Source organism: Ursus maritimus, unplaced genomic scaffold (genome assembly GCF_017311325.1).
Source record: "Ursus maritimus isolate PB19 unplaced genomic scaffold, ASM1731132v1 scaffold_9, whole genome shotgun sequence".
NCBI classification, from domain to species: Eukaryota; Metazoa; Chordata; class Mammalia; order Carnivora; family Ursidae; genus Ursus; species Ursus maritimus.
Window position 1 is genome coordinate 64,995,585 of NW_024427107.1, and position 24,672 is coordinate 65,020,256.

Here is a 24,672-nt window from a genome sequence, read left to right on the forward strand (position 1 = left end):
CCTCCAGAGCAGTGGTCCTCAGTGAAGAGCAACTTGGCAGCCCACCCCTCCTTCTATCCTCCCCTCTTGCACGGCAGTTCGCGACGTCTGCGTTCAGTTCCAGCTGGCACAACTGAGGGGAGAGTTAGTGGCGTCCAGGCTTGAGGCCACGGACGCTGCTAAATATCCTGTAACGAGCAGGGTAGCTTCCCGCAAGGAGGGAGTCTCTGACCCCAACATCAAGTGCTGTTCTTGATAAACCCTGCTGTGGAGTAAAAGGGGACCAGGGAATGACGGGAGATGAAGTCAGGCCGTGCTGGCCGTGGGCAGTAATAATAGCTTCCTTACAGGGCGCCTGGGTGGCTCAGCCAGTTGGGCGTCTGCCATCGGCTCCAGTCGAGATCCCGGGGTCCTGGGACTGAGGCTCGAGTTGGGCTCCCTGTTCAGTGGGGAGCCGGCTTCTCCCTCTCCCGCTGCCCTTCCCCCCAGCTTGTGCTCTTGCTTGAGCTCTCTCAAATAAATAAAAAATCTTAAAAAAAAAAATAATACTTTCCTTATTTAAAATACACACCTTTAGCTTTTAGCACTAGCAGAATCTCCAAGTTCATGATGGTGGGGCACTTGCCTACCTATAGACCCTTACTTTACTTCTGCTTACTTTCAGCTTCCTCTTGGTATGTTCTCACTCTGATTTCTGCCAGGCTGGCCCTCAGTAAGCTGTGCTGTTTCCACCTGAAGACAGACTTGAGATGATGCATGGCGGTGGGGATGATTTACGAGATGGTGGGGAGAGTAGTCCAGACATTTGGAAAAAGCTAAAGAAAGGCACAATGCAGAAAACTCGAAAGATATTCCTGCAACAGTATATATGTCAATGGAGGGTAGGAGCCGGCACCCTTACAGGACTGTTAGCACACAAACATTGATTACAATAAATACAGCATAGGGGTTCAATGGAATGGCCCAGTTCACTCAGCATCTGCCTTTTTTTTTTTTTTTTCCCAATTAAGGAAAGGAAACTAGATAGGGCAGGGTGCAGACGTAAGAAAGGGAACCCAGGGGGGCGCCTGGGTGGCACAGCGGTTAAGCGTCTGCCTTCGGCTCAGAGCGTGATCCCGGTGTTACGGGATCGAGCCCCACGTCAGGCTCCTCCGCTATGAGCCTGCTTCTTCCTCTCCCACTCCCCCTGCTTGTGTTCCCTCTCTCGCTGGCTGTCTCTATCTCTGTCGAATAAATAAATAAATAAATAAAATCTTAAAAGAAAGGGAACCCAGGGAAGAGAGGAGAGGCTTTTCTGCCTGGAATAATCCTTCACAGGGCTCCGCCTACAATCACCCACCATGGACAATGGTTAGGAGCACAGACGTGGTCTGTAGTTCTTCTACTCATTTCCTCTTTGTACAGCAAAGAGATGAGTATTTTCCTAAAGCAATCTTTTTTACTAGAAAACAAAGTGAAAAACAAAGGAAACAAAAACAAGCAAATTTAGCAAGTAAACTTTATGATACTTATTTTAAAAGCAAATTGAGGGGATGCCTGGGTGGCTCAGTAGGTTAAGCAATAAATAAATAAAATCTTTAAAAAAAAAGTTGGACGCTTGCTTAACCTACTGAGCCACCCAGGCATCCCCTCAATTTGCTTTTAAAATAAGTATCATAAAGTTTACTTGCTAAATTTCGTGCAACTTTTTTTTTAAAGATTTTATATATTTGAGGGAGAGAAAGCAAGCGAGCGTGCATAGTAGGCTCAGTAGGTTAAGCAATAAATAAATAAAATCTTAAAAAAAAAGTTGGACGCTTGCTTAACCTACTGAGCCACCCAGGCATCCCCTCAATTTGCTTTTAAAATAAGTATCATAAAGTTTACTTGCTAAATTTCGTGCAACTTTTTAAAGATTTTATTTATATATTTGAGGGAGAGAAAGCAAGCGAGCGTGCATAAGCGGGAGGAGGGACAGAGGGAGAGGGACAAGCAGACTCCCACTGAGCAGGGAGCCTGACTTGGGGCTCAACTGCAGGACCCCGAGATCATGGCCTGAGCTGAATGAAGGCAGACGCTCAACCGACTGAGCCACCCAGGTACCCCAGGTGTCCAACTCTTTTTTTTTTTTTTAGATTTTATTTATTTATTTGACAGAGAGAGAGACAGCAAGAGAGGAAACACAGCAGGGGGAGTGGGAGAGGGAGAAGCAGGCTTCCTGCAGAGAAGGGAGCCCAATGTGGGGCTCTATCCCAGAATGCTGGGATCACGACCTGAGCCGAAGGTAGACACTTAACGACTGAGACACCCAGGAGCCCCCCAGGTGTCCAACTCTTGATTTTGGCTCAGATCCTGGTCTTAGAAGGCCCAAGATCAGCCCCGCGTCAGGCTCCACACTCATTAGGGAGTCCGCTTGTCTCTGTCCCTCTCCCTCCCCACCGTCCCAGCTTGCACTCCCTCTCTCTAAAACAAATAAAATCTTTAAAAATAATAATTTTTAAAAGGCAAATTGAAGATTAGCTTGGGGGCTCAGTTTCTGAAGCCTTCCCATGTCCCTGTCTCAACCCTCATTGGATTGGATGCTAAATCATTCTTCAGCACTCTATGCTGAGGCAGATATGGCTGAAGCCAATTCAAGGCGATACCACTACCTCTTAGAACCCACTTCTAGCTGTGGGTCAGTCCTTCAGGCCCTAAGTCACAGTGTAGTTCAAATATCTGTATTCAGCTTTGGACCCAGGTGAGCCTTGGGCTTTAGGATACAGCTGGCTCATCTTCCCTCTGCCGCAAGAAATCTCTTCTGACTTACAGCCCTTGCTTGGCCCTTTTCTTTCTGACACAGGGTCTGCTTGAAGTGTATTCCTTAGCCAGATGTTAGAGCTGTTTTCTACCTTGAACAGAACGCTTCACCTTAGTCAGGTTTGGTGAAGGGGGTCAGAACATACTACCCCAAAATATGTCACTTTGGCGTATCAGTTATTTTGAGCTGAATGCCCTGGAGTCATCATCTTCCATTAGTTTCCCCATACATTTCCTCATCGTTGTCCCATAACTCAGACAGTTTAAGCCCTTTTATCACATTGCCACTTACGCTTTTGGCCTTCATTTTCCTTCTGAAGACTCCCATATACACAAAAAATAGCTATGCTTTTCTCCTGTTAACGTCTTATATCAGTTTAATTCTTCGACCAGCTACAGAACCTAACAGGGTAAGAGGAAGCTTTTCCTCCTCTACAGAAGCAAATACGTTCTTTTTCTGGACTTTGAGTCACTTCTGTTTCTCTAAGAAGTTCTTCTCTCCTATATTGGCTGGCCTCTGGGCCTCCCACTCCCCATCCACCTACTTCCCCGGCGAACACCGGCAGGGGGGTTAAGATAATGAACAGGCCATTATGGAGGGGTCAAAGGAAAGTTCAAATCGATCACCAAAAAGTGCACATTTGTGAGCAAGTTCCAAGAAATATGATGAAATGGAGGAACTGCAGTTATGGAAGGTCAGAATTCCTGGCATATGATGAATAAACTGAATGATGCTGGGCAAATCAGTAGGCCTTCTGGGCCTCAGTTTCCCCACTAATAGGGCATAACATTTCTCCTTCCAGGGATGAAATGTGGCTCAAGATGGAAAATGAATGTGAAAGCATTTTGCAGATTAAAAGCCCTATAAAATGTACTTAGTATTATCATTAAGCACACTATACATTCTGTAACATGCCAGTAACACATGGAATTTTAGTCAACATTAGCTACCCTGCTATACCACCTTCAGTGGTTAACACTCTGATTATTCGAGAGCCAAAGTGAGTCCATATTTTTATACCTAACTCATGATGCAACTGTGAAAATAAAGCCACTCAAAATCCTACCCATTTAACCTGTTCAAAATGTCCTAATATAGCTAATAAGGGATACTACCTTTTCAATTAAAAAGTTCCTATCACGGGGCACCTGGGTGGCTCAGTTAAGCATCTGATACTTGGTTTTGGCTCAGGTCATGATCTCAGGGTGGTGAGATCGAGCCCCATGTCGGGTTCTGTGCTCAGCATGGAGTCGGCTTAAGATTCTCTCTTCCCCTCTGCCCCTCCTCCAGTTCGGAGAGCACGCTCTCAAATAAGTAAAATCTTTAAAAAAAAAAAAAGTTCCTATCACAAGTATGTGTGTTGTCAACAAATTCAGAGAAAGTAAACAAATAATATATAAGAATCAATTTCTAGCTTGAAATAGCTTGAAAAAACTAAGAAAGATGGGGTGAAATAAGGATAGGAAGAAGACAAGGTAGAAAATGACTACTTCTGACTGGGGGGAATTGAGGGAGTCATACATTTAGTGGCATGTCATCTTGTAAGGATCAGTGATGTTTCTTTTCCATTATTATTTTTTTTTTTAGCTGGCTGGCTTTAAAAGCAGTGAACTGCTTTACTGTTAAAAACTACTTCCAGTATTACGGAGTTTTACTTCTCAAAACAAGAGTGGAAAACTGCTTGCAACCAAAACAAAACCATATATCCAAACTGATGCCTCACTGGGTCAGTAAGGATGTCCCATCACTGTCACCTGTGATCCAGGGATACAAATGGACAGTAAACAGGGCATTTAAAATTGTGTCAGATTTGCTTCGCCTTCAGATAGAACTTCAGCTTTACAGGAAATACAGGAAATCAGCAGACAGGCTAAACACCAGCACACAGCAATCAGACAAATCCAAAAGACAGACTTCTGTGGGGCAACCAGCCAAGTACTTCTCTGAGAGTGCCACGAGGAAAGAAATGTGCTATATCAAGGGGCTGGCAAGCGGCTGCAGACCAACACCAATCTTTGTTTGCCCCTAAGCTAAAAATGGTTTTACATTTTTAAATAGCTGAGGGGGAAAAAAATCAAAAGAATAGGATTTTGTGAAACATAAAAATTAAAGAAACTCAAGTTTCAGTGTCCAAAAAGTTTTACTGGAACATAGCCACACCCATCTGTTTATATGGTGTCTATGCCTGCTTTTGAGTGACAAGATCACAGTACTTGCAATAGTCATCATATGGTCCACAAATAAAAGATACATATTACATGACCCTTTAAGGAAAAAGTTGGCCAACCTCTGTGCTAGATACAAAACTTAAGGGCATCCAAGTAGGTGGCTCTGGACTGGATATGGTTTTGGACACGACCACCTTATAAAAGAGGCTCCAGACCCCTTGCCTGTTCCACCACACAAGGCACAAGGCAGCAGCAGCTAGAAACCAGGAAGAGGGTCCTCACCAGAACGCAAACATGCTAGTGCCCTGATCTTGCACTTCCCAGGCTCCAGAACTGTGAGAATACATTTCTTATTTGTAAGCCACCCAATCTGCAATATTCTCTTATAACAGTCCAGATGGACTAAGGCAATCTCTGACCTCAGCTTCTCTCTCAAGGTGTACTTACCAAGTAGGTGGATTTGATCTCCCAATCTATCAAACCTGTGCACTCCCGTCTCCCCCCGCCCCCCACCAGAACACTCCAGTCAGCCAACTCCAGCCCGGACGCCACAGTGGCCCCCTTCTGTTCTCCACCCCACCCAAGATTTATTTCAGTCATAAATCAGATCATGACACTTTAACTGGACTCCTCACTATTAGGATAAAAACCGAAGTCCTAACACGGTTGGACCCTGGCTCTGCTAATCTCTAGCTCATTCTATACCATCCTCCCACTCCTTCAGCCCCTTCCCCATTTCTCTCTCCACAGACCCACTCACTGGTCATTTTCCAGTTCCCCAAAAGTACCATGTGCCCTCTTGCCACAGGATGTTTGCACAGGCTGTTCTGTTTGGAAACTTCTGCCTTTCTTGGCCCACTTAACTCAATCTTTCAGAGCTCAGTCCAAGTGTCACTTCCGCAAGGAAACCTTTTCTGACCTGCCAGACTAAGTTTTGTTCTTCACCAAATACCCAGAGAACCATGTTCCCTTTCTTCAGTGCGCTCTTCACTGTAATTGTGGTAGAGCCATCAGTGCGCTCGTGAGGCTGTCTCCACCACAAGACCGTGACCTAGTTTCTGACCACCACCGATTCCTAGCATTTAGCACACTGGATGGCACACAGTAGACTCAGTAAATACTTTAACAATACATACTTTAAAATAAATGAATGACTAGGTTGCTTAAGGGAATCAAAAAAAGAATAGGAAATATTATCCAATCCCCAGGGAAATGGAATTTATACAAAAAAGTTGGCCAAAAGCCCCAACCAGCCTGCTTCTAGGGCTACAGGGCAGGATCAGAATCCTGTTGAAAAAAGACAATTATAAATTAATGTTAGGTACCTAAAAGCTGGATGGCCCAAAGAGATCGTTATGCTACTAATTACTGTCAGCTGCTCTCTCATGGGCTCATGGAGGGGGGTGGGGACTGGTAGAATAGGAATCATCCGAAGCTGTGCTTTTCAAACTAGGGGTATTCCGGGGCACCTGGGTGGCTCAGTCAGTTAACCGTCCAACTCTTGGTTTGGGCTCAGGTCATGATCTCAGGGTCCTAGGATCAAGCCCCACTTCGGGCTCCACACTCAGCAGGGAGTCTGCTTGAGGATTCCCTCCCCCTCTGCCCCTTCCCCCACTTAAGCAAGCATGCACTTGGGCTCTCGAGTGCTCTAAAATAAATCAATCTCTAAAAAACAAACAAAAAACTATGGGTGTTTCACAGAGTATGTAACACTTTGAGATTTCCTGGAGTATCAATTTTACTTTGGAAAATTTAGGGGATAAAATATCTTAATTTAAAAAGGGCACTTTATTATTTCAAAGATAAACACAAAAATCCAAAGAAATGTAAATGCATCAAGAGTTACACATCACCGCTGCCACCCCCACCACCCCTGGAATATGCTTCCTTCTATGCATAAATCTATTCAACAACTAGGGAAGATAGACTTTTAACTTTTAACTCTGGCTGTCTCAGGAGAGTAGGGAAAAAATGATTCAAAATAAACCCACTTTCTTCAAGAAGTCTTTCTGAACTTATCTTACCGAAAGGTTCAAATTCCTTTATCAATTTTACCACCATGGTACTGAAACTACATATATTGTTTTACCCATTGATTCATACTTCCATTGACCATCACCGTACTGAGTCCCTGGGAAACAAACACTACTCAGTATTTGCCTTAAGAGTGTGGTCTAGTGGAAAAGACAGACACATAAATATTTAATTATAAAATAATGTGTCAAAGGGTAGAGTTATGAAGTCTGAAAGAGCAAGTAAAAATCAACCAAGCAAGAAGGTAGTCATGGGGATATCAGAGGCAAAAGTGACATTATGGTCCCAAACTGCCACTCGAAAACCTTGTTCCAGGCAAGAAAGAGCATGCCCAAGTGTTTATCAAAGATAAAACGGATGAGGCTGGAAAATAGGGCAGGGCAGAACACGGAAAGGTTTTGGACGTCAAGGTACTTCAACTACCCTGAGGACAGTAACTGAAGGATTTGAAGCAGAAGAAAACCGTAGTTGATTTTTATACAGACCACACTGAAGGCTGTATGTATGATGGATTTAAGGTGACATGACTGGTGGCAGGGATTTAGTTTTATATCACAAATAAAAAGTTATCTTTTTCTTGTGGACTGTTTCATGGCCCTTAGCCCATCTCCCCCACTAATTATATCACAGATTGGAATAGAGAAGCAGACCGACACCACACCTGGAAATGGCTACATACCACTGAGGACAGCACCCCAACCCCACCCCAGGCTCTACCACAGCATTTTTAAACTTCTTTTGGGCACTGAAAACATTCTCCCCTGACGTTGCTTTGATTGTACATATCTCTCTAGTCTGAAAAATAACTGCACCACTCGAATCTTTCATAGTTCCATAAAGTTAGCACAGTCTCTGGAAAAAATATCGCTTAAAATAACTCTCAGATCTGGGGCGCCTGGGTGGCACAGCGGTTAAGCGTCTGCCTTCGGCTCAGGGCGTGATCCTGGCGTTATGGGATCGAGCCCCACATCAGGCTCTTCCGCTATGAGCCTGCTTCTTCCTCTCCCACTCCCCCTGCTTGTGTTCCCTCTCTCGCTGGCTGTCTCTGTCGAATAAATAAATAAAATCTTTAAAAAAAAAAAATAACTCTCAGATCTAAGACTACATTTCCAATTGCCCAGTAAATGTTTCCAGCTGGATGTCCTGTAAGACTCTCAAACTTAACCTAATCCACATGGATTTCACTCCATCTCCTACCACCCACTGCCAAACTAATCATGCTTCTATTTCATATTTAGGTATTTATCCCAACCCTGAGTCATCTCTGGCTGTTCACTCTCCGTTGCTGCCATAAACACAGCTGCCAAATGCTGCATATGTACATCTCTTCTACTTCTCTCTCCCTTTTCCACTGCCCTAGTTCAAGCTCGGAAATGTTTCTCCATTTCTCCCCCTACAGTAACTATCAGGATTGCCTTATTAAAGCAGAGATGTGATCATTGCCCTTTCCCACCTTCAAGTAGCTGGAAATGCCACAAAGACAAGAATCACAACCAGCTTTACTAACTGCTGTAATGCACAGCCCAAGCTTCCTGGTACATAACTGGCACTCCATGATTTACTTGAAGAAAGGCTGAAAGCCTTCCACAAAACCTCACTCTACACACCGTGAAAGTAAACTCAGCCAGACCTGTGAGTCCCAAGTTACCCTTCCGATCCTAGCTCTCACAATGTCTCCAGCTTTTCCCATGTGCCTAGTAGCAAATACTCTTACCCCTTTGGTTCCTGTGGCATTCTCCCTCTCCTGTTCTACTGATGGTGAACAGATTATTGCACATGCCAAGTAATAAAATTCGTTTTTCTCCCCACTATTTGTGTGCTCCAGTTTCCCCACCAGATGGTGATGCCAGCAGATCAGAGACCGAGTCTTTGTGCCCTGTGTTCCTACGCCGGTGTCTGGCCCCCCCGAGACGCTCAATAACTGTGCTATGAACGCGTGAATTAGTGGGTGAACTGGAGCCTCGAAGCCGTCATCCTCTCAGACACCAACAGGGGAAGGGGTGGGAGGTGCACACGGGATGGAGGGGAATACAGTGAGTGGCCTTTTTTTGGCCTACTTTTGCTTCCTTTTTTTTTTTTACTGAATACAACGCATATGTTGAAAACAGCATAAATCAACTTGTACAGCTCGTTAATTTTCACAGATGAGCACACCGTGACACGAGCACCCAGGCCGAGAAGCAGAATATTAACGGCACCCAGAAGCCTCCCCGCGCCCTCTTCCCCTGAGTGCCCTCTCAACCTTCAGAAAGCCGGAGAGCTCAAGTGCTGGGCTCCCGGCCGCGGTAAGCGACGCCCGTGCGTGGTCAAAAAAGCCTAAGAACCGGGAAGACGCTTACCCACGAACTTGAAGCGACTCATGTCTGCAGCGCCGGCTCCTCCCCGGCGGAAGCGGAAGTGGTCGCCGTCGTCCCGCCCTTCCGGCTGCCCCGCCCCTCGGCCCGGCCTCCGGCTTCCCGGGGTCCCCCGCGGCGGCTGGACGAAGCGGGCCGTCATGGCGTTTTGCGGGCCCGGTGCCTACCTGACCCACCAGCAGAAGGTGTTGCGGCTTTATAAGCGGGCGCTCCGCCACCTGGAGTCGTATTGCGTCCACAGGTGGGAGAGGGAGAGCCGGGGCGCGGGGAGGTGACCCCGGGGATCCTCAAAGAGGCTTAGAGGCCTTGCGGGACCGAGCTGTTCAAGGACATGGGGGACGAAGTGGGAAGGCGGCCGTAGACCGGGGTTCGAATCCACGCTTCGTCGCTCCTAGCTGCGGGACCTTGACGAGTTGCTTATCTGTCCCAAGCCTCAGTTTTCTGTTCAGGAAGACCGACGCAGGACCAGCGCAGAGGGTTGCATGACGATTAAATGAAATAAAGGAGAGTGCCCAAAACTCTAGTTGTGCGTCCAGCGCTCACTAAATAAGAGCTTTCTTCTTGACCTTCTTGTTGCTAATATTAGCAACAGGAATATGCATTGTTTTCTGTAGTCCTCATAACAACTCCAGGAGTTAGGGATTACTTAGCCTTATTTTGCAAGTAAGAAAGTAGGCATGGAGAGTAATTTGGCAAGGCCCTACAGCTGGTGAGTGGCCCGGCCAGGATTAAAACTCAGGTGCTAACCCCAAAGCATCACCGGTCTCCCACCTCTCCAGTCAGCTTTCCTCTTTTTAGCTTCAGACCTTTCCACTGTTTTCACATCCACATGATTCTTTACCAGCCATGTCATTCTCTTCTCTCCATCTGAGAGTAGTCTTAAACATAGATTTTTCGTGACCTGGATGCAGTGCATGATGGGGTAGCAACCCGGATGTGTGGATGCCGCCACTGCCTCATCGGAATCCTAAAGCCTAGTTCCAGGATAAGGGCTCCTGGGAGAAACCTCTAACCGATGGAAAACTAAGGTCTGGAAAAATTGTGGAGGGTATCCTTAAAGCCCAGATTGCGTATTTGTGATTATTGGAAAGTCATTGACCTAATTCTCTTTGCTAGACAAAAAGATGGCCAGGTTCATTGTTGTAAGATTGTTAGTTTCTTCCCTAATTTTTCCTTATTAATTCAGCTGACAAAATTTGCAACTCGGGTTCTGTGCCAGCTACTGATAAACAAAAATTAAGTCCTCTTTATCAGCTGTAGCAGCTCACGGATTAATGGGGAAGATGGACACGTAAACAAATAGATAACAATTGTCAATCTTATAAAGATGAAGGAAGTTGAGCTGTCTAGAATTCAGGTAACACTGAACTGCATCTGGGAATATTAAAGTCCATAGTCCTGGAGGGGAGATGAAAGCGTCTCCTATGATAACACTGACTCAGCGGTTTTTAAGTCTCACTGATGTCCTCTCCCAGGACTTTTATTGTCCGTTTGTCCTCAGTGCTATTTGTTCTCCATGGTTCCATCCCAGGTCCTTGTTGTTGGTGTGTATGCTTTGGGCAGCCTCATCTGATGCTGGGAGTTGAGTTACCGCCTATGCTCACTTGTCCCTAGAGCTGTTTTCCAGTTATTTGTTAGGTAACCTGCAGTTCTCTGAAACTCAGCTTGTCTTAATGCCTTAAAACCAAACTCAAAACTACTTCATTCTGATTCTCTTCCCAAATGCTCTGTCTCAGCTAATAGCATTATTAGTAATTCAGTCACTCAGCTTTAAGTCTTAGAATTGTTCTTAAGTACTCCCTACTGATTCGGCTGCAGTGACAAGTGACACGTGCTTGTGTGCTGTGTTTATTTGGACACTGATTTGGTAATTCTCTCCGCAGTGTAATAATACTGTAGTTGACATTGAGCAGAGGCGGTACCAGGCGCTATCTGAAGTGTGTTGATGTTTTTCACTCATCAAATCTTCAGAATACCTTTTAAGATCTAGATCCTGTTATTAACACTTCTGTAGAGGAGGAACCCATGGCTTAAAGATGTAAACTTACCCCAGATTACACAGCTAGTAAGTTTAGTCTGAAGCGATCTGATTTTAGTAGACACTCTCATAATTCTGTAATGTAAATGTTTCTCTCCTGTCTCCTACCATCACAGTTGCCTGCTTCAGGCCCTTCTCATCTGTGGCTTGGGTTACTGTCAAAGCGAAATGATCTCTCCCTACTGTTTGTTCTAGAACCCGACCTTAACTTGCCTACAATCGTGCAGTTAGTGTCAGAATTAGGATTCAAAGCCAGGTGTGTGTGATTCAAACAATACTGTTTCCACTGTGTAACACCACCCTTCCTACTCATCTTTGTATCTCCAGAATTCAGCACAGTGCCTATGTAGCACAAGGGAGGAGGAGCCTCAGTAAGTTGTTCAGTGAGTGTTGAATGATCCTACAGAGGCCAGAGTTTTCCTCTTTTGCAGATTATCATTTTTGGTGTGTTTGAATCAGCGTTCCTTTTTGGGATGAGATGGGGGAAATGTGGTTAGGTTGTGTTTATTACAGTATTTTTTTTGCTGCTGCAGCCGTGGGGGGGGCCTGCCGAGGAAACAGTCATCATGATGTGGCTGCTCCACTGGCAGGGTCCGGGGCGGCTCCAGGCAGGTCTGCTGCACGTTCAGAAGACGTTAGTAGAAGACAGCCTCTTGTCAGACGGTAATCCTGCTCAGTTGAGTCGATCACATTTCTAATCTCCAAAACCATTTTGGTTAAAGGGACAAATACCGGTACTTTGCTTGTTTGATGAGAGCCCGGTTTGAAGAACACAAGAATGAGAAGGACATGGTGAAGGCCGCACAGCTGCTGAGGGCGGCCGAGGAAGAATTCTGGCACAACCAGCATCCTCAGCCTTACATCTTCCCTGAGTCCCCGGGAGGGACGTCGTACGAGAGATATGAGTGTTACAAGGTAGGTGAGCGCCGCAGTGGTGACCGCCTTCGGGGAGGCAGACAGACTTCTCCCGTCCCAGACCTCAGCCCCAAATCCGCTTGCCCCATTAGGGACAGCTAGGTACATTGTTTTCCAGCGAGTGGTAAGTACTTTCCTATTTCCGGGTGTCCGTTTTTTCTGTCCCAGGTGACATTCAGCCTTGTCTTTCTGGGTTCAGCTCCAAGGTCTTACAATATCTTTCTGGCAAAGCCGTGTGCTAAATTACTCGGTATATAATTCGTTTGGGGATCTTAAAGTTAACCAGTTCGGCTTGGTGCTAGTATTTCCGAGCAATTACAGGTAGCATTACCGCGTGGCGTCAAGCCGCTCTGGGTATTGAGAGAATGCTGACCAGAGAAGAATGGTGCCAGCTGTCCTCGAACTGACCCTGAGGTTTCTGAGCCCTTGGCTCTTTGGGATGTTCTTTACGTCGGTGCCAGCTTGCCCTCTCCTGTTCGTTGTGCAGTGCCTGAAATGTCTGATGCTTGCAATGGTTGTAAGAATCCACCGTCATTTTTGCCTTCTGCCTCCAGAGCAGGCCCTGCGGGTGGCCTGTCCGGGCCTCCTGTGGGCTGACGCGGTGACTTCCCCGACAGGTGCCCGAGTGGTGCTTAGATGACTGGCATCCCTCCGAGAAGGCGATGTATCCTGATTACTTTGCCAAGAGAGAGCAGTGGAAGAAGCTGCGGATGGAAAGCTGGGAGCGGGAGGTGAGTCTTCCATGCCTTTCGCTGCGCGGCTTGGCCCACGTGGTGAGCGCCCGAAGGGGCTCAGGCCCTTCCCCAGGGGCAGAGGTCCAGAGTCCAGTTACGACAGGTACCGCGGCCGCTTGCCTCTTGGATATGCTTGCGTTTCCATATGTGGTAAATGGCAGCTGCACAGCCTTCTTGCAAACAGCTGGCAGGGCGTCGCTGGTCTTGTTGGGTTTTCTGCTCCCTGATCTTGCCTCTCCCCTCCTTCCCCTCAGTCTTCTGCCTGACCTTCTTGCGGCACCCTCCTGTCCCTGAACTTTCCTCTCCAGCAGCGCCTTGGACGTTTTTCATTCATGATGTCTGACTTAAATTTTGAAAAGCTCTCAGCTTTACCGTAGCGTGAAGAAAATATTGGCGAGGGCAAGGGGAGAAGTGGAGAGGTCAGTTGGGGTGGTTGCATAATCTTCTGATTACGGCAGCTGGCACCAGGGGGTACAGTGAGTAGGGAAAGAGATCGAATCAGGGTATCATTGGGAGGGATATGAAGACTGACTGGATGTGGGGGACACATGAGGAACAGGAAGGACTCGAGAATCAGATCCACCTGGAGTTTGGTGGTGGTCTGTGGAGATAACGAAGAGGGAAAATCGGGCGCCAGTCAGTTAAGCATCCGACTCGGGATTTCTGCTCAGGTCGTGATCTCAGGGTTGTGAGATGGAGCCCCGTGTACGGCTCCACGCTCAGTGGGGAGTCCGCTTCTCTGTCCATGTGTGCTCTTTCTCTCCCTCTCTTCTCTGACTCTCTCAAATAAATCTTTAAAAAAAATAAGGGAAAAACCAGCGTCAGAGGGACAAGTAAGTGTTTGGTTTTAAATTTGTTGAATTTGAGAATCCTGTGAGACACCAAGTGAGATGTCATCGACAGGCGACTTCGGGTGTAGGGACCTGGAACTCCAAGGAGGGATTTGAGCTCAAAACAAATTTGTGAGTTATCCATTGTTTTAGAAGCCACAGAAATGTAGGAGATCCGTGAGCGAGAGGAGAGAGAGAGCGGAAAAGTCACAGGCGCTCCCACTTGTGGAGGCGAGGAAAGGAGGCAGCAAAGCACCCAGCAAGGGGGAGAGGTGACCTCGAGTCCTAGAGAAAGGGATTCAGGAACGGCCGGTCAGCGTTGGGCTTTGCTGAAAGTGGCTAAAAGGTGGAAATAACCTCCACAGATTGTGGCTTCTGGAAGGGCATTCGTGACCTTGGTGAGAACCTTTTCTAGAGGGTTTAATCACACTGGTAGGAGTGAGCAGAAGATAGAAGACAGCGGTGGGGGGAGGGGGGAATTCTTGAGAAGTTTCGCTGGAAAAGTAACTGGAGGCCAAGGCATTATTTGGTTTTAAGATAAGTGATGCATGTGTGCTGAGAGAAGGTTCGGGTTGAAGCAGGGTGGAAGAGGTCAAGGAGGAAAGCTTTCGAGAAGAGCGACGAGATCCCAAGCATGTGTGGAGGCCTTTGAAAGAACGGGTTCTTCCTCCATTAGAATTGTACCCCAGATGCACGTACAGACGTCTGGGCTAGAAGTTTTGGCGATGGGAAAATGGGGGTTCTATGTGATGGCTTCTCTGTTTTAGCAAAGAGGAAAAGGCGTCAAGTGGGCGCAGCTTGGTCAGAGAATGTGGAAAAGACGTGGGAGTCACGCGGAGGGTGAGCTCGCCGGAGATAATACTAGGGTTGCCAGGTAGTGCTGAAGGCCCGTTCGATTGGAATAATCAATGTGTTGTGACATTGGTTCCAGTACTTTCTTCTTTCTAGCAACACCAGCTGTCTGGGTGCAGTCTGGAAGGTGGATGGTGTGTGTCCGGTGGAGAGTGTCAAGAGATTAGAGGTTATTCCAGAGGGAATGACTGTCATGATGGGACGGAAGTGGGTGAAGCAGGCACAGGGACAGGCTGATGCAGAGAAGGACAAACTGGGTCGGAGGATCTGTGAACTGGCCATTTCTGAGTTTCAAAAAGCATTTTCAAGGGGACATTTAAGCACATGAGCTGGAGAGGGGTTCTGTGGTTAGATGGTGGGATATTTGATTCATGATTTTTTTTTTTTTTAAGATTTTAGAGAGAGAGTGCTCGCTCAAGCTGTGGGAGGGGCAGAGGGAGAGAATCCTCCAGCAAACTCCCTGCTCAGCGCCGAGCCCAATGTGGGGCTCGATCCCAGGACCCCGAGATCATGACCTGAGCCAAAACCAAGTGTCAGACTCTCCCTTGACAGCCACCCCGGCGCCCCTGATTCATGAGTTTGAGTCATACGGGTTCTGGTGATACGGGTTCCAGGGTGTTGACTGCAGGAAGTCCTTGGCCAGGGTGAAGTGAGAGGAGAGTCACTGTGACCAAGGAGGGCAGTGCTTGCTAAGAAGTGTCTCGTTTGGAAACGGGAGGTGTGTGCGTTCATGGAGGTCCCGCAGTCGGTCCCTGATAACCTCCTCTTCTCCACAAAACTGTCTTTACCTAGTTCGTCTCGCTGACGTTATTCAGCACAACAGCACGTATGCTTGAGACTCACGTCACCCACGATCCAGAATTGAGTTTTCTGGAGGAAGCTTTAGAAAACTATTGATGTGGGGAGTGGGTCTCTTCCGTGTCCTCCTCTATCGGGACAGTGACCGTCTGGGAGATCACTGGAGCTGGGGGCGGGCGGGCAGCATCAGGCTGAGCGGGGCACATTTCCCATGTGATTTCATGGTATCTCTTGTCCTGGTTGCTCCGGGGGAAGGGGGGGCTTTAAAATTAACATCTCTAATATATATGAATTAAGGTTTCCTAATGGTGCTTTTAGAGAGCACTTAGCTGAGACATAAAAGTAAATATTTTCTGTGGGGGGACAGGTAGGGGACCATAACGAAGGGACTGGGACTTAGGTAATAGTCACAGTCTTGCATCATGAGTAAGAGACGGGATGGGAGGGTTTCTCCACTTCGCTGTTTTCAGAATGGGAAAACCTTTACGGAGAATTGTTTTTCTGAGTTAAACTGTGGGTATAAACGTAATGCAGGTATATATAAAAAACACGCCAGTGGTGAAGACCAGAATGCGTGTAAATGTGACACGGACACAAAGCTGCTACTTCACGGCTGCAGATTTTTCCAGTTGGTTGGACTCTAATTGTCCCTCCCTCCCCCCTTTCTAGGTTAAGCAGCTGCAGGAGGAAACCCCGGTCGGTGGTCCCAACACTGAAGCTTTGCCCCCGGCCCGGAAGGAAGGTGATCTGCCCCCGCTGTGGTGGCACATTGTGACCAGGCCCCGGGAGCGGCCCATGTAGAGGGAGAGGAAGACACCGCACCAGTCAGTCGCGCTCGCAAGTGAACGAAGTTACAGAACATGGACGCACTTGCCCTAATAAAAGTTACTCAACATGGAATGACTGCTGTGTTCTTCTGAGGGTTAGTGCGACACCAAGCGCCTGTGCCCCTTGCAGCTAGAAGAACGGGAAGTGTGGTCAGGTGTCCCTGTCCCAGGACGTCCTGTTGCAACACGTGTCACCAGGGAAAAGAGCAGAACCAGATACAAGGTGTGCTCTGAGGATCCGTGTAGTGGAACAAACGCTAGCTGCAGGCTTAGCGACTGGAAGGAGTACAAGGTCGGGAGAAGGTATGCAAATACTGAGGACCTGAGATAACCTTTTTGGTTTTGTAAAGATGCCAGGAATGAAATTTTAGTGTGATTAAAAGGGTAACTAAGCAGCACAGATTCAACAAATCACCATGGAGTTTATGGGCTTTGCTTGCGAGCGGAGCTTTGGGGGTTGGGGTGAAACTTCCCTGGGGCAGATTTCCAGCTCTGCCTCCTCTACTGTAGCTTGGGTTGTCTGCCGACTCCTAGGGCAGGGGGCAGCAGAACTCTTTAAGTGTTGGAAGAAGTTTCTTTAAAAGGTAGAGTCGTTTTTAAAACTGTCAGCCAAACCCACTGGCTTTTAGTTGGTGATAACTCATTAGAATTACATCCAGATAGTTCATGAGCGGAGGCTGTAGTGTTCCCGGGGCTCGGGGCCATCCCAGAAATAGCGCTCCTGAGTGCGCCCAGTCGGAGCCTTAGTGCGTCTCCTAACAGTTGACGAAGACCTGAAACTGAATTTTAATAAGTCTTGACATACAGGACTTTTTCTAGTGGTTCTTTATTTGTAATGTAGGCTGAAGCAACTGTTACAAGGTAGAAGGGAGACACATTACACAATTGTTATTTATACAAGTTTAGAACAAAAACTGCACAGGGAGAGGTCAACTCTCAGTACAAACTAGCAACTAAACCACAATAATTTACCTTTAGAAACGGTTTCTTTATTTTTAGCTGTGACACTGCTTTTACAATATGCAAAAACACAAACAGAACTACCCAAGGTGTGTTGTCACATTCTTTCTACATTGAATTTGGCAACATTTTATATTAAATTTATTCAGATTATACTAACGTTTAAAAACTAAACAAGTGAAAAGCTGTACCGAGGTACAGTTACATCCATTTATTTCAAAGGTTTAAAATACCACTTTTATCTATTGTAATTACCTTGCAGTGATTTCTGCTTTTGCAAAAACCATCTCAAGCATCATATGCACAATGCATCAGCTACTTTTAGTCATCAGGATTGGTGGGCTAAACCACAGGCACTACTGTTGCTTATATTCTGTAGAAGGAGCTTGTTTTTCAAAGAAAAAAAGCTTAAATAGTTTCTAATAATCATGCCTTTGCCTTAAAGCCATAACATAAATGCCCTTGAGCAATCACAGCAGGGTTAAGTGTTAATATATAGAACAGTGACTATACAGGTACGTTACTCTCACATCCAATGCAGTTATGTATTAAAGCATAAGATTATGTCATTGAAGATCAGAGCCAACAGAAACCTGCAGGGTCTGTGGGCCCCACCAAGCTCTGGTTCCTTCGAGAGAAACTGACCCGAGTGCTAAGGGGCCGGCTTGGTTTTTTTCAAACACTGTTGTCTGCTCCAAACAAGATCCCTTTAAATCTGCAAATCTCTGTTGGCTTTAGGGAATGGGCATTAGAACAAATTCAACTTTCACTTAAAAAAGACAAGACATAAATCCATTCCAAAAAACATTACCGATAATACCAAAAAAAAAAAAAAAAAAAAAAAAGGACAGTATAGTGGTCAGATTCCCAGTGACAATAAATAAATCCTCCGTTCTTCAATGTTTGGAATGATGCCAATTAACTGCCACTTATTTAAAAGAAGAAAAGAAAAACAAGCCCCCAGATCGGTAAACACATTGGCAAGTTGCTAGATTCCAAGCTGGTTACCCTTGTTAAATCCGCTCAAGTTTGTTCAAAATATTTGGGCTTTTCAGCGTGCCCAGCCTGCTGGGCATGGTTAAGTAAAAGGCATTGGCTATACCTAAGAATTCCCTGCTATCATTTTTAAATGTTTTCACATTTTTAAAACTGCCTTACCCTTTTTGGATGTATTTGGATTCAATGAACGTGGGTGCGAGAGACGAGTAACTGAAGTGGGGGGCTCTGGGTCTACCCGGTGGCGGCAGCATGCACGGGACTGGAGGTGGGTGCTGTGCGCGGTCAAGAGGAATCGTGGGAGAAAGGAAGTCCTTAAACACCCTACAGAAACAAACACTGCAATCCAGTATGGCTTATTCGGATGCATTTACCATGAAGCTACTAGAAATTCAACCTACGAGGCTACTCTTAAATGTTAACAGGATCGGCTATGTTGCCAGTGTGCCCCTCCCACGGCCCTCCCCCCAATCCCACCAGAGTCTACCATCCCCAGATTTACTGCACGGAATATTGCTCATCAGTTGTTCCTCCTGCTTTTCTCAGCCAGAACATACTACATGTAAATGAAGATTTTACCCCTTGATCCATTTTGTTTGTACATTAAAATAACTTGAATTTGCTTCTAAGCCAGACTACTACAATGCATCTACAAAAGCTTGCAGAAAAAAAGGAGAGAGGAAAGAAAAGGCTAAGTATATTATCCTTTTTTCTGAAATTAACTACTTTGTGTTTCCCCTGCCCAGACCACCCCCCCACCCATTATGCATTAAAATTTTACAAAGACTTGTAAAAAAGTTAAATGGAATTTGGCACCTTCAGAAAAATCAAAAGGGAAACTAAGATTAAAATGTGCAGAAAGAAAACGGTCAATATTTACAAATTAAAAGATCAAAGTTATGTCAGTTACGTATGTTGCTTTTAATTCTTATCTAAAGGTGTTGAGTACTTTCAAAAGAGCTGTATTCTGAGTTGCCTACAAAATCTTTTGTCTGATTATAGATTGGAATGGATCGAGACAAATTAGGTTTTATGAATTAAACAGTTCCTCCCCCACTGGCAGCATTTCTTGGGAGCCTACGCGAGCCTACGAGAAGCGAGGGGCTGAGCGGTCGTTCGTCGTGGTCTTCTTCAGTTTCACGCCCCTTCGGATGGCGTTCAGCATGTCTTCCCCTTGCGGAGTATCTCTTGGGCTCAGGTCTGTGGTGTCACTCTCCGGGATCTGGCCTGGGGAAGCAGTGGCACTTGCAGGATCCCTCTCCTGGTCTTCTGCCTCGCTCTCTGGAATCGCCTGTCTGTGCTCCTCGGGGATACTTGGCTTCGGGCCTGGGAGAGGAGGGTTGACGGAGGCTTGGCCACTCCACATCGAGGAGGGCATGCTGGTGACACCCTGGGGGCCCTCCCCCACAGAGGGCGACTCCGGGCTGTGCTCACCCCTCTCCTCTGGCCCATCTGGAGGTGCCGGCAACACCCCGGGCAGGTCTGGGACGGTTGGGGTCTTGACGGGGATCACGGGGGTCTTGATGGGGATGGGACCGGCGCCGATGGTCCCCCGGCGGACAGAAGGCTTCGTGGAAGGGGTCCGTCGGATGGTTGCCACCCCTGGGGTGACCATAGCCGGTCCGAGGGTGGTGGGGAGGCCGGCCGTTGAGGCCGGGCGCTTGGCTTGGAACATCCGTCGGTAGGACTGGCTGATGTCGCTGTTTCTCGGGATGGTGGAGGATTTGTCAAACTCCTGCTGATCCGCCTCCTGGTCACCACTCACAGAGAAATAATCGTAATCTGAAACTGAGGATAAGATGTGGTTGGGACTCTCCGAGGCCGCAACTTTGCTCTGCGGTTCTCTGGTGTTGGACGAACAGAAGGCAAGAGAGGCAAGGTGCTTTCCCCCACCTCCTCCCCAGCCTCCCCGTCTCTGCGCCATCCTCGGAAGCCCCCCGTCTGACAAGTCCCCGCAGGGATCTTCCTCCCATTCCCCGTGTAACCTGGGCCGCAGGACAGCAGCAGATGCCGCAGGCGCGCACTCAGGCGCTCAGATACTGGGGCGTGGTGGGGCGTCTCTGGGGGGGATAAAGGGGGTGCGCAAGAAGAGAAGAGAAACTCCACACACCCCCCAGTGCGGAACTGGACGTGAGACACGAGCCTCAGACAGCCTGCCCCGGCCCGTACCACCTCGCTCCTAAGTAACTCGCCGGGCAAAGGCTGGAAAGGAATGGCGCTCCTGGCACTGAGGCCCTGCGACCCCGTACAAATCCAGCTCCCCCGTGCGGTATGCGCGTGTCCCCTCCGAGCGCGGGGCCGCCAGGGAGGTGGACGCCGGCAGCTGCAGCCTCCCCGAGCAGCTCTGAGCTGCAGCACCACGGCCATCTGGGGCCAGGGCAGTTCGCTGTGGGCCAGGGGGCTGTCCGGCAGCACCCCCTCCCCGTGCGACAGCCACAAGGACTCCACACGCTGCCCTGTGTCCCCCCGACCGCAAAATGGCCTTCCATGGAGACCCACTTAGTCTTAGAAACTTTGACTGACGGGCTGCAAATCAGCTTGGTCAACTCCCAATCTCCTCCAGCCCGGGGCTGCCGTCCTGCTGGCTGGCGCCCGCGGTGCTCAGAGAGGCAGGGGAAGTGAGGGATTTGGCCGGAAGGATCCAGAACTTGGGGCTCTAAGAGACCTGACAACTACAGATCAGTACTCTGAAGTGCTCCAAGAGGAGGACGATGGCTCTGGGCCGCTCCTTGGACTCCCCTTCCTCACCTGGCCCTGCTCGGGAAGCCCACCTGCAAAGCCCAGGCTGCCTCATACCTTGGGAGGGGATGGTGTCCTCGGAGCAGCACGGGGTGGTGGTCTGGGTACTGTAGCCACTGGAGCACTGAAGCGAGTCCCGGCTGCTCCTCTGCGTGTCCAGCTGGAGGCCCCGCGACAGGGCCAGCGCCAGCTCCTCGCACGCCTCCATCTCCTCGCCAGGCTGCAGGTGGGAGGAGAGAGAGACACAGACCAGCCACCAGGGCCATGAATCCCCTGTCCCATGTCCCCAGAGCCTTTCCACATACTTCTTCAAGTGGGAGCCTCAATATTACTCCTATTCTCCTCCTGTGAACATCACCCATCTGTGGGTCCTGCCCAGGCTCTAGAAAATTCTAAGAGTCTGATTTCAGTGCCAGGCTTTTCCCTGGAGGCCTTCTAACCCGTATAGAGCAGGGAGAGGGGGAACGGGGCTCAGATCCCTCCAGACGCCAGGCTGACTCAGCCCCCCGTTGCTGGCCAGCATAGCCACCAGCCAGGTCTAGAGGGGTCCAACTGGCTATAGAGAATAAAAGCGTCACCCTGGGGGCACCTGGGTGGCCCAGTCGTTAAGCATCTGCCTTCAGCTCAGGTCATGATCCCAGGGGTTCCTGGGATCGAGCCCCGCATTGGGCTCCCTGCTCGGCGGGAAGCCTGCTTCTCCCTCTCCTGCTCCCCCTGCTTGTGTTCCCTCTCTTGCTGTCTCTCTGTCAAATAAAATCTTAAAAAAAAAAAAAAAAAAAAAAGTCACCCTGGTGGCAGCTGACACAGTCATGCTCCGTGGTCTCTGAGCTTCCTCGGCCGCAGCAGGCGCGCCGCCCGCGGCAGTGGGGCCTCCTCCATTGGGGTCGGGCTCCCGCTTCTCCTTGCGGCGCTGGAGGGTGTTCACCAGAGGCTGATCGTAAGGTCCTGGCTTGGCCCAGTCCTAAGCAGAACGAACGTGGTCAGACGCCGGGGCCTCTGCCTCCATTTGGGGGGCTGTAGAACCCTCCGGACAGCTGCCCACAGAAGGCAGCTGGGCCCTCTGGGGAAGCTCAGGCGAGGACAGGCCGGCAGGCCCTTCTACCAGGTCCTCACCCGGCTCTAAAAGAAGGGAGTGCAAACTCCTCTGGGGGCCCCCTGGGAACCTCCCTTTTCCTCCTATCTGCCCAAAGATGGAAAACCCTCAACAACCAGGCAGGTACCTGCGGGAGACTCCTAGTTGACAGCCACCCGGCAGCCGACCAATGTCCAGGACGTCTGAAGGCCCCAGCCCGTGGAGAGCAGGCCCTCCCTTCCAGTGTCTGAAGGCACCCGCTCTCCTCCAGCCCAAATGTCTTCACTTGAGCCAAGTGGCCACCAGGGGGCACTAACGGGATTCAGCCACTCCCCCTGAGGCTGAACCTCCACTTCCAGGAAACTGGGCCCCAAAGGGCACTCAGGACGGGCCCCTCTGAGGCCCTCATAAGGAGGGAAGGCCTCTGGGGTCAGCAGAAAGACTTCTGAGGAGTCTGAGGGGTCCACACTACTTGTGAGGGATTAAGTCGAGATCGGCTCAAAAGGCCACAGCCTAGGGGCACCTACTATTCAAATCAGGGACACCACCTCTCAAAATAGAGTATCCTTCTGGACTTGCTAGGAAATCATTTTGAAACTTTTTGTGTGAGGGCAAACACAGTTTAATAGTAAACAAATGAGACTAAAAAATAAAGTCTCCATTTACTTTTGAGATAAAACATGGTGAACCAAACCATAGTTTGGATTATGGTTCTGTTCCCACGGCCCAATAAGGGACTCGGGGGAAAAGTGTGGGGCACGTGGCCGGGGAAGGAGTGGCTCCCGGTCCCTGGTAATACTGACACTGTGCAACGGCCCTCCGCAGGGCAGAACTGCCCAAGGCCCTGTCTGGGTCTGCCGTCTACCCGGGCTTAAGGAAGGTGTCTTCCAGGGAGCCTCTCCCATCTCAGCTCCACGTGGAAATCTCGCTCTCAGATCTGCCTGCTGCTTTTTGGTTCTTCCCAGAGGGAACTTTCTTAGGGAGAGGTGTTCTATGGGGAGGAAGGCAGAGTGTGGAAGGGAGGGGTGAGGGGGGTCAGGATGAGGATCGTGGGACAGAAGAGGGGGCGAGCACAGAGCCGTGAGAGAGGGTGGAGGGAGAGGAGGGGAGGGAGGAGAGACACAAACCTTCCAGCTAGGGATCTGAGATGACGGGAACATGCCGGGCCCAATGGTGTGATAATGAGCGAAGTCTGGAAGGTGGACAGAGGTGACCCGAGGGAGCAGGCGGGAGGCAGGCAGGCAATGAGGGGAAAGGCTTGCCCCCACGGGCCCCACATGGGACTCACTTGGCAAACTACAGTGAGAAAACCCGTTAGACAACTGGAAACAAAACAAACAAAAAAGGGGGGGAAAAAGGAAAATAAAATTAATATAACAGGATGAGTGTGGAGGCACAAGATGGCATTGACATTCAAGGGAGGAGGGGGACCGGAGACTTTATGAGTCAAACAAGCGGCAGGGCTCTGCTGCTCGTGGATGACCCATGGGGCACAAAGGGCCACGGGGCAAAGAGTGCAGTGGGACACCAGATGAGTGCTCGGTCAAGGACGTCATTCATCTACATTTTGGATAGTGTGGAGACTGATCAGGGTCCTTCGTCTGTGGCGAGCGCAATGGTTTTTGATCATTCAGCCAACGAAGCAGAATTTCATGGTGAGCGTGACTTGCTCATCTCATTATGCAAATGTAAAAATTCTCAGGCGTCAACTAAATCTGTTCATCCTAGGTTTCTGAAATCATCTCACTGTTTAGGAGCAGATTCCAAATCGGGGTGAAGAGGGGGGAGGGGATGGCAAACGAAAAGGCCGAAAAGCGCACAGCCTCTGCTGGGGAAGGAGCCTTCCACCTCCGAGCTCCCCAGACCCCTTCCTCTCCCTCAGGACGACGGCAAGGTCATGGCTCAGGAGCCAGGCGCCCACTCAAGAAAAAGCCCTCAGCCTTGTCCCCCTCTCTGTCCCCAGGAGGGACTGCCCTGGGTGTGCCTTTGTTGAGTTCATGTTTCCAGTCCCGGCGTGACAGTGAGCTGCGGGCAGAGGAGAGGGGGCGGGGAGGGGCGGCCGCGGTGGCCGGGGCCCAGCCGGTCACCTTCTCTGTGGACGCCCAGGCGCCCATGGTGGAGCCTGAGCTGACTGAGGTGGGCGAGCTGCACTCGCTCACGGACTGGCAGGTTTCCGAGGCTTCGGAGGAGGCCGAGCTGGACGAGTTCTGCCGCAGCCGGGGACCACAGGCCACCAAAAGTAACAGGAAATCGAAAGCGAAGATGGGGCGGGGAGGGCACGCACACAGAGAGAGACAGACACATACACACGAGAGGGAAGGATGAGAGAAGCAGAGGGTTAGGGTTATTTTTCCCCAAAAGCTGCACCCACGCAGAGGCTTCCAAGCCCTCCGAAAGAAGCCTGAGACGCGGCAAGGCCCAGACCTGCCAGGCTGTCAGCCCCCTGGGGACCCCGATTTGTGTGTGTCTAGTCTGTGCCAGGACCGGTCAGGGACAGGACTCCCGGTGCTCCCTTGGGGCTTTCTTCTCACGCCACAAGCCCACGTCCCAGGGGGGGCCTGCCTCTGGAAAATGCCAGGTGCACAGGCCTCTTAACT

At 49.1% G+C, this 24,672-nt stretch overlaps 3 protein-coding genes across 8 annotated transcripts in view; 1 reads left to right on the top strand and 2 right to left on the bottom strand.

Moving 5' to 3' along the window:
* TATDN1 (TatD DNase domain containing 1) overlaps positions 1-9,456 on the bottom strand; it is a 42,936-nt gene extending 33,480 nt beyond the window's left edge. For both annotated transcript variants that reach the window (XM_008689329.2, XM_008689330.2), the window contains exon 1: positions 9,300-9,456. In XM_008689329.2, coding sequence (XP_008687551.2) covers positions 9,300-9,456 — 157 coding nt within the window. The remainder of the gene's footprint in view (positions 1-9,299) is intronic.
* NDUFB9 (NADH:ubiquinone oxidoreductase subunit B9) lies at positions 9,418-16,381 on the top strand. The gene is made up of 4 exons (XM_008689333.2): positions 9,418-9,555; positions 12,075-12,267; positions 12,885-12,998; positions 16,151-16,381. The coding sequence occupies exons 1-4, from the start codon at positions 9,455-9,457 to the stop codon at positions 16,280-16,282; spliced, it is 540 nt and encodes a 179-aa protein (XP_008687555.1). The 5' UTR covers positions 9,418-9,454; the 3' UTR covers positions 16,283-16,381.
* A 737-nt stretch (positions 16,382-17,118) lies between these two features.
* The window catches only part of MTSS1 (MTSS I-BAR domain containing 1), a 157,665-nt gene continuing 150,111 nt past the window's right edge, over positions 17,119-24,672 (bottom strand). For 2 of the 5 annotated variants that reach the window (XM_040625865.1, XM_040625864.1), the window contains 4 exons: positions 23,203-23,397; positions 21,791-21,964; positions 21,061-21,223; positions 17,119-20,052 (listed from right to left, as the gene is read on the bottom strand). In XM_040625865.1, coding sequence (XP_040481799.1) covers positions 19,352-20,052; positions 21,061-21,223; positions 21,791-21,964; positions 23,203-23,397 — 1,233 coding nt within the window. In that variant the 3' untranslated portion in view covers positions 17,119-19,351. The remainder of the gene's footprint in view (positions 20,053-21,060; positions 21,224-21,790; positions 21,965-23,202; positions 23,398-24,672) is intronic. The other 3 variants (XM_040625868.1, XM_040625867.1, XM_040625866.1) reach the window with 2 other exon arrangements.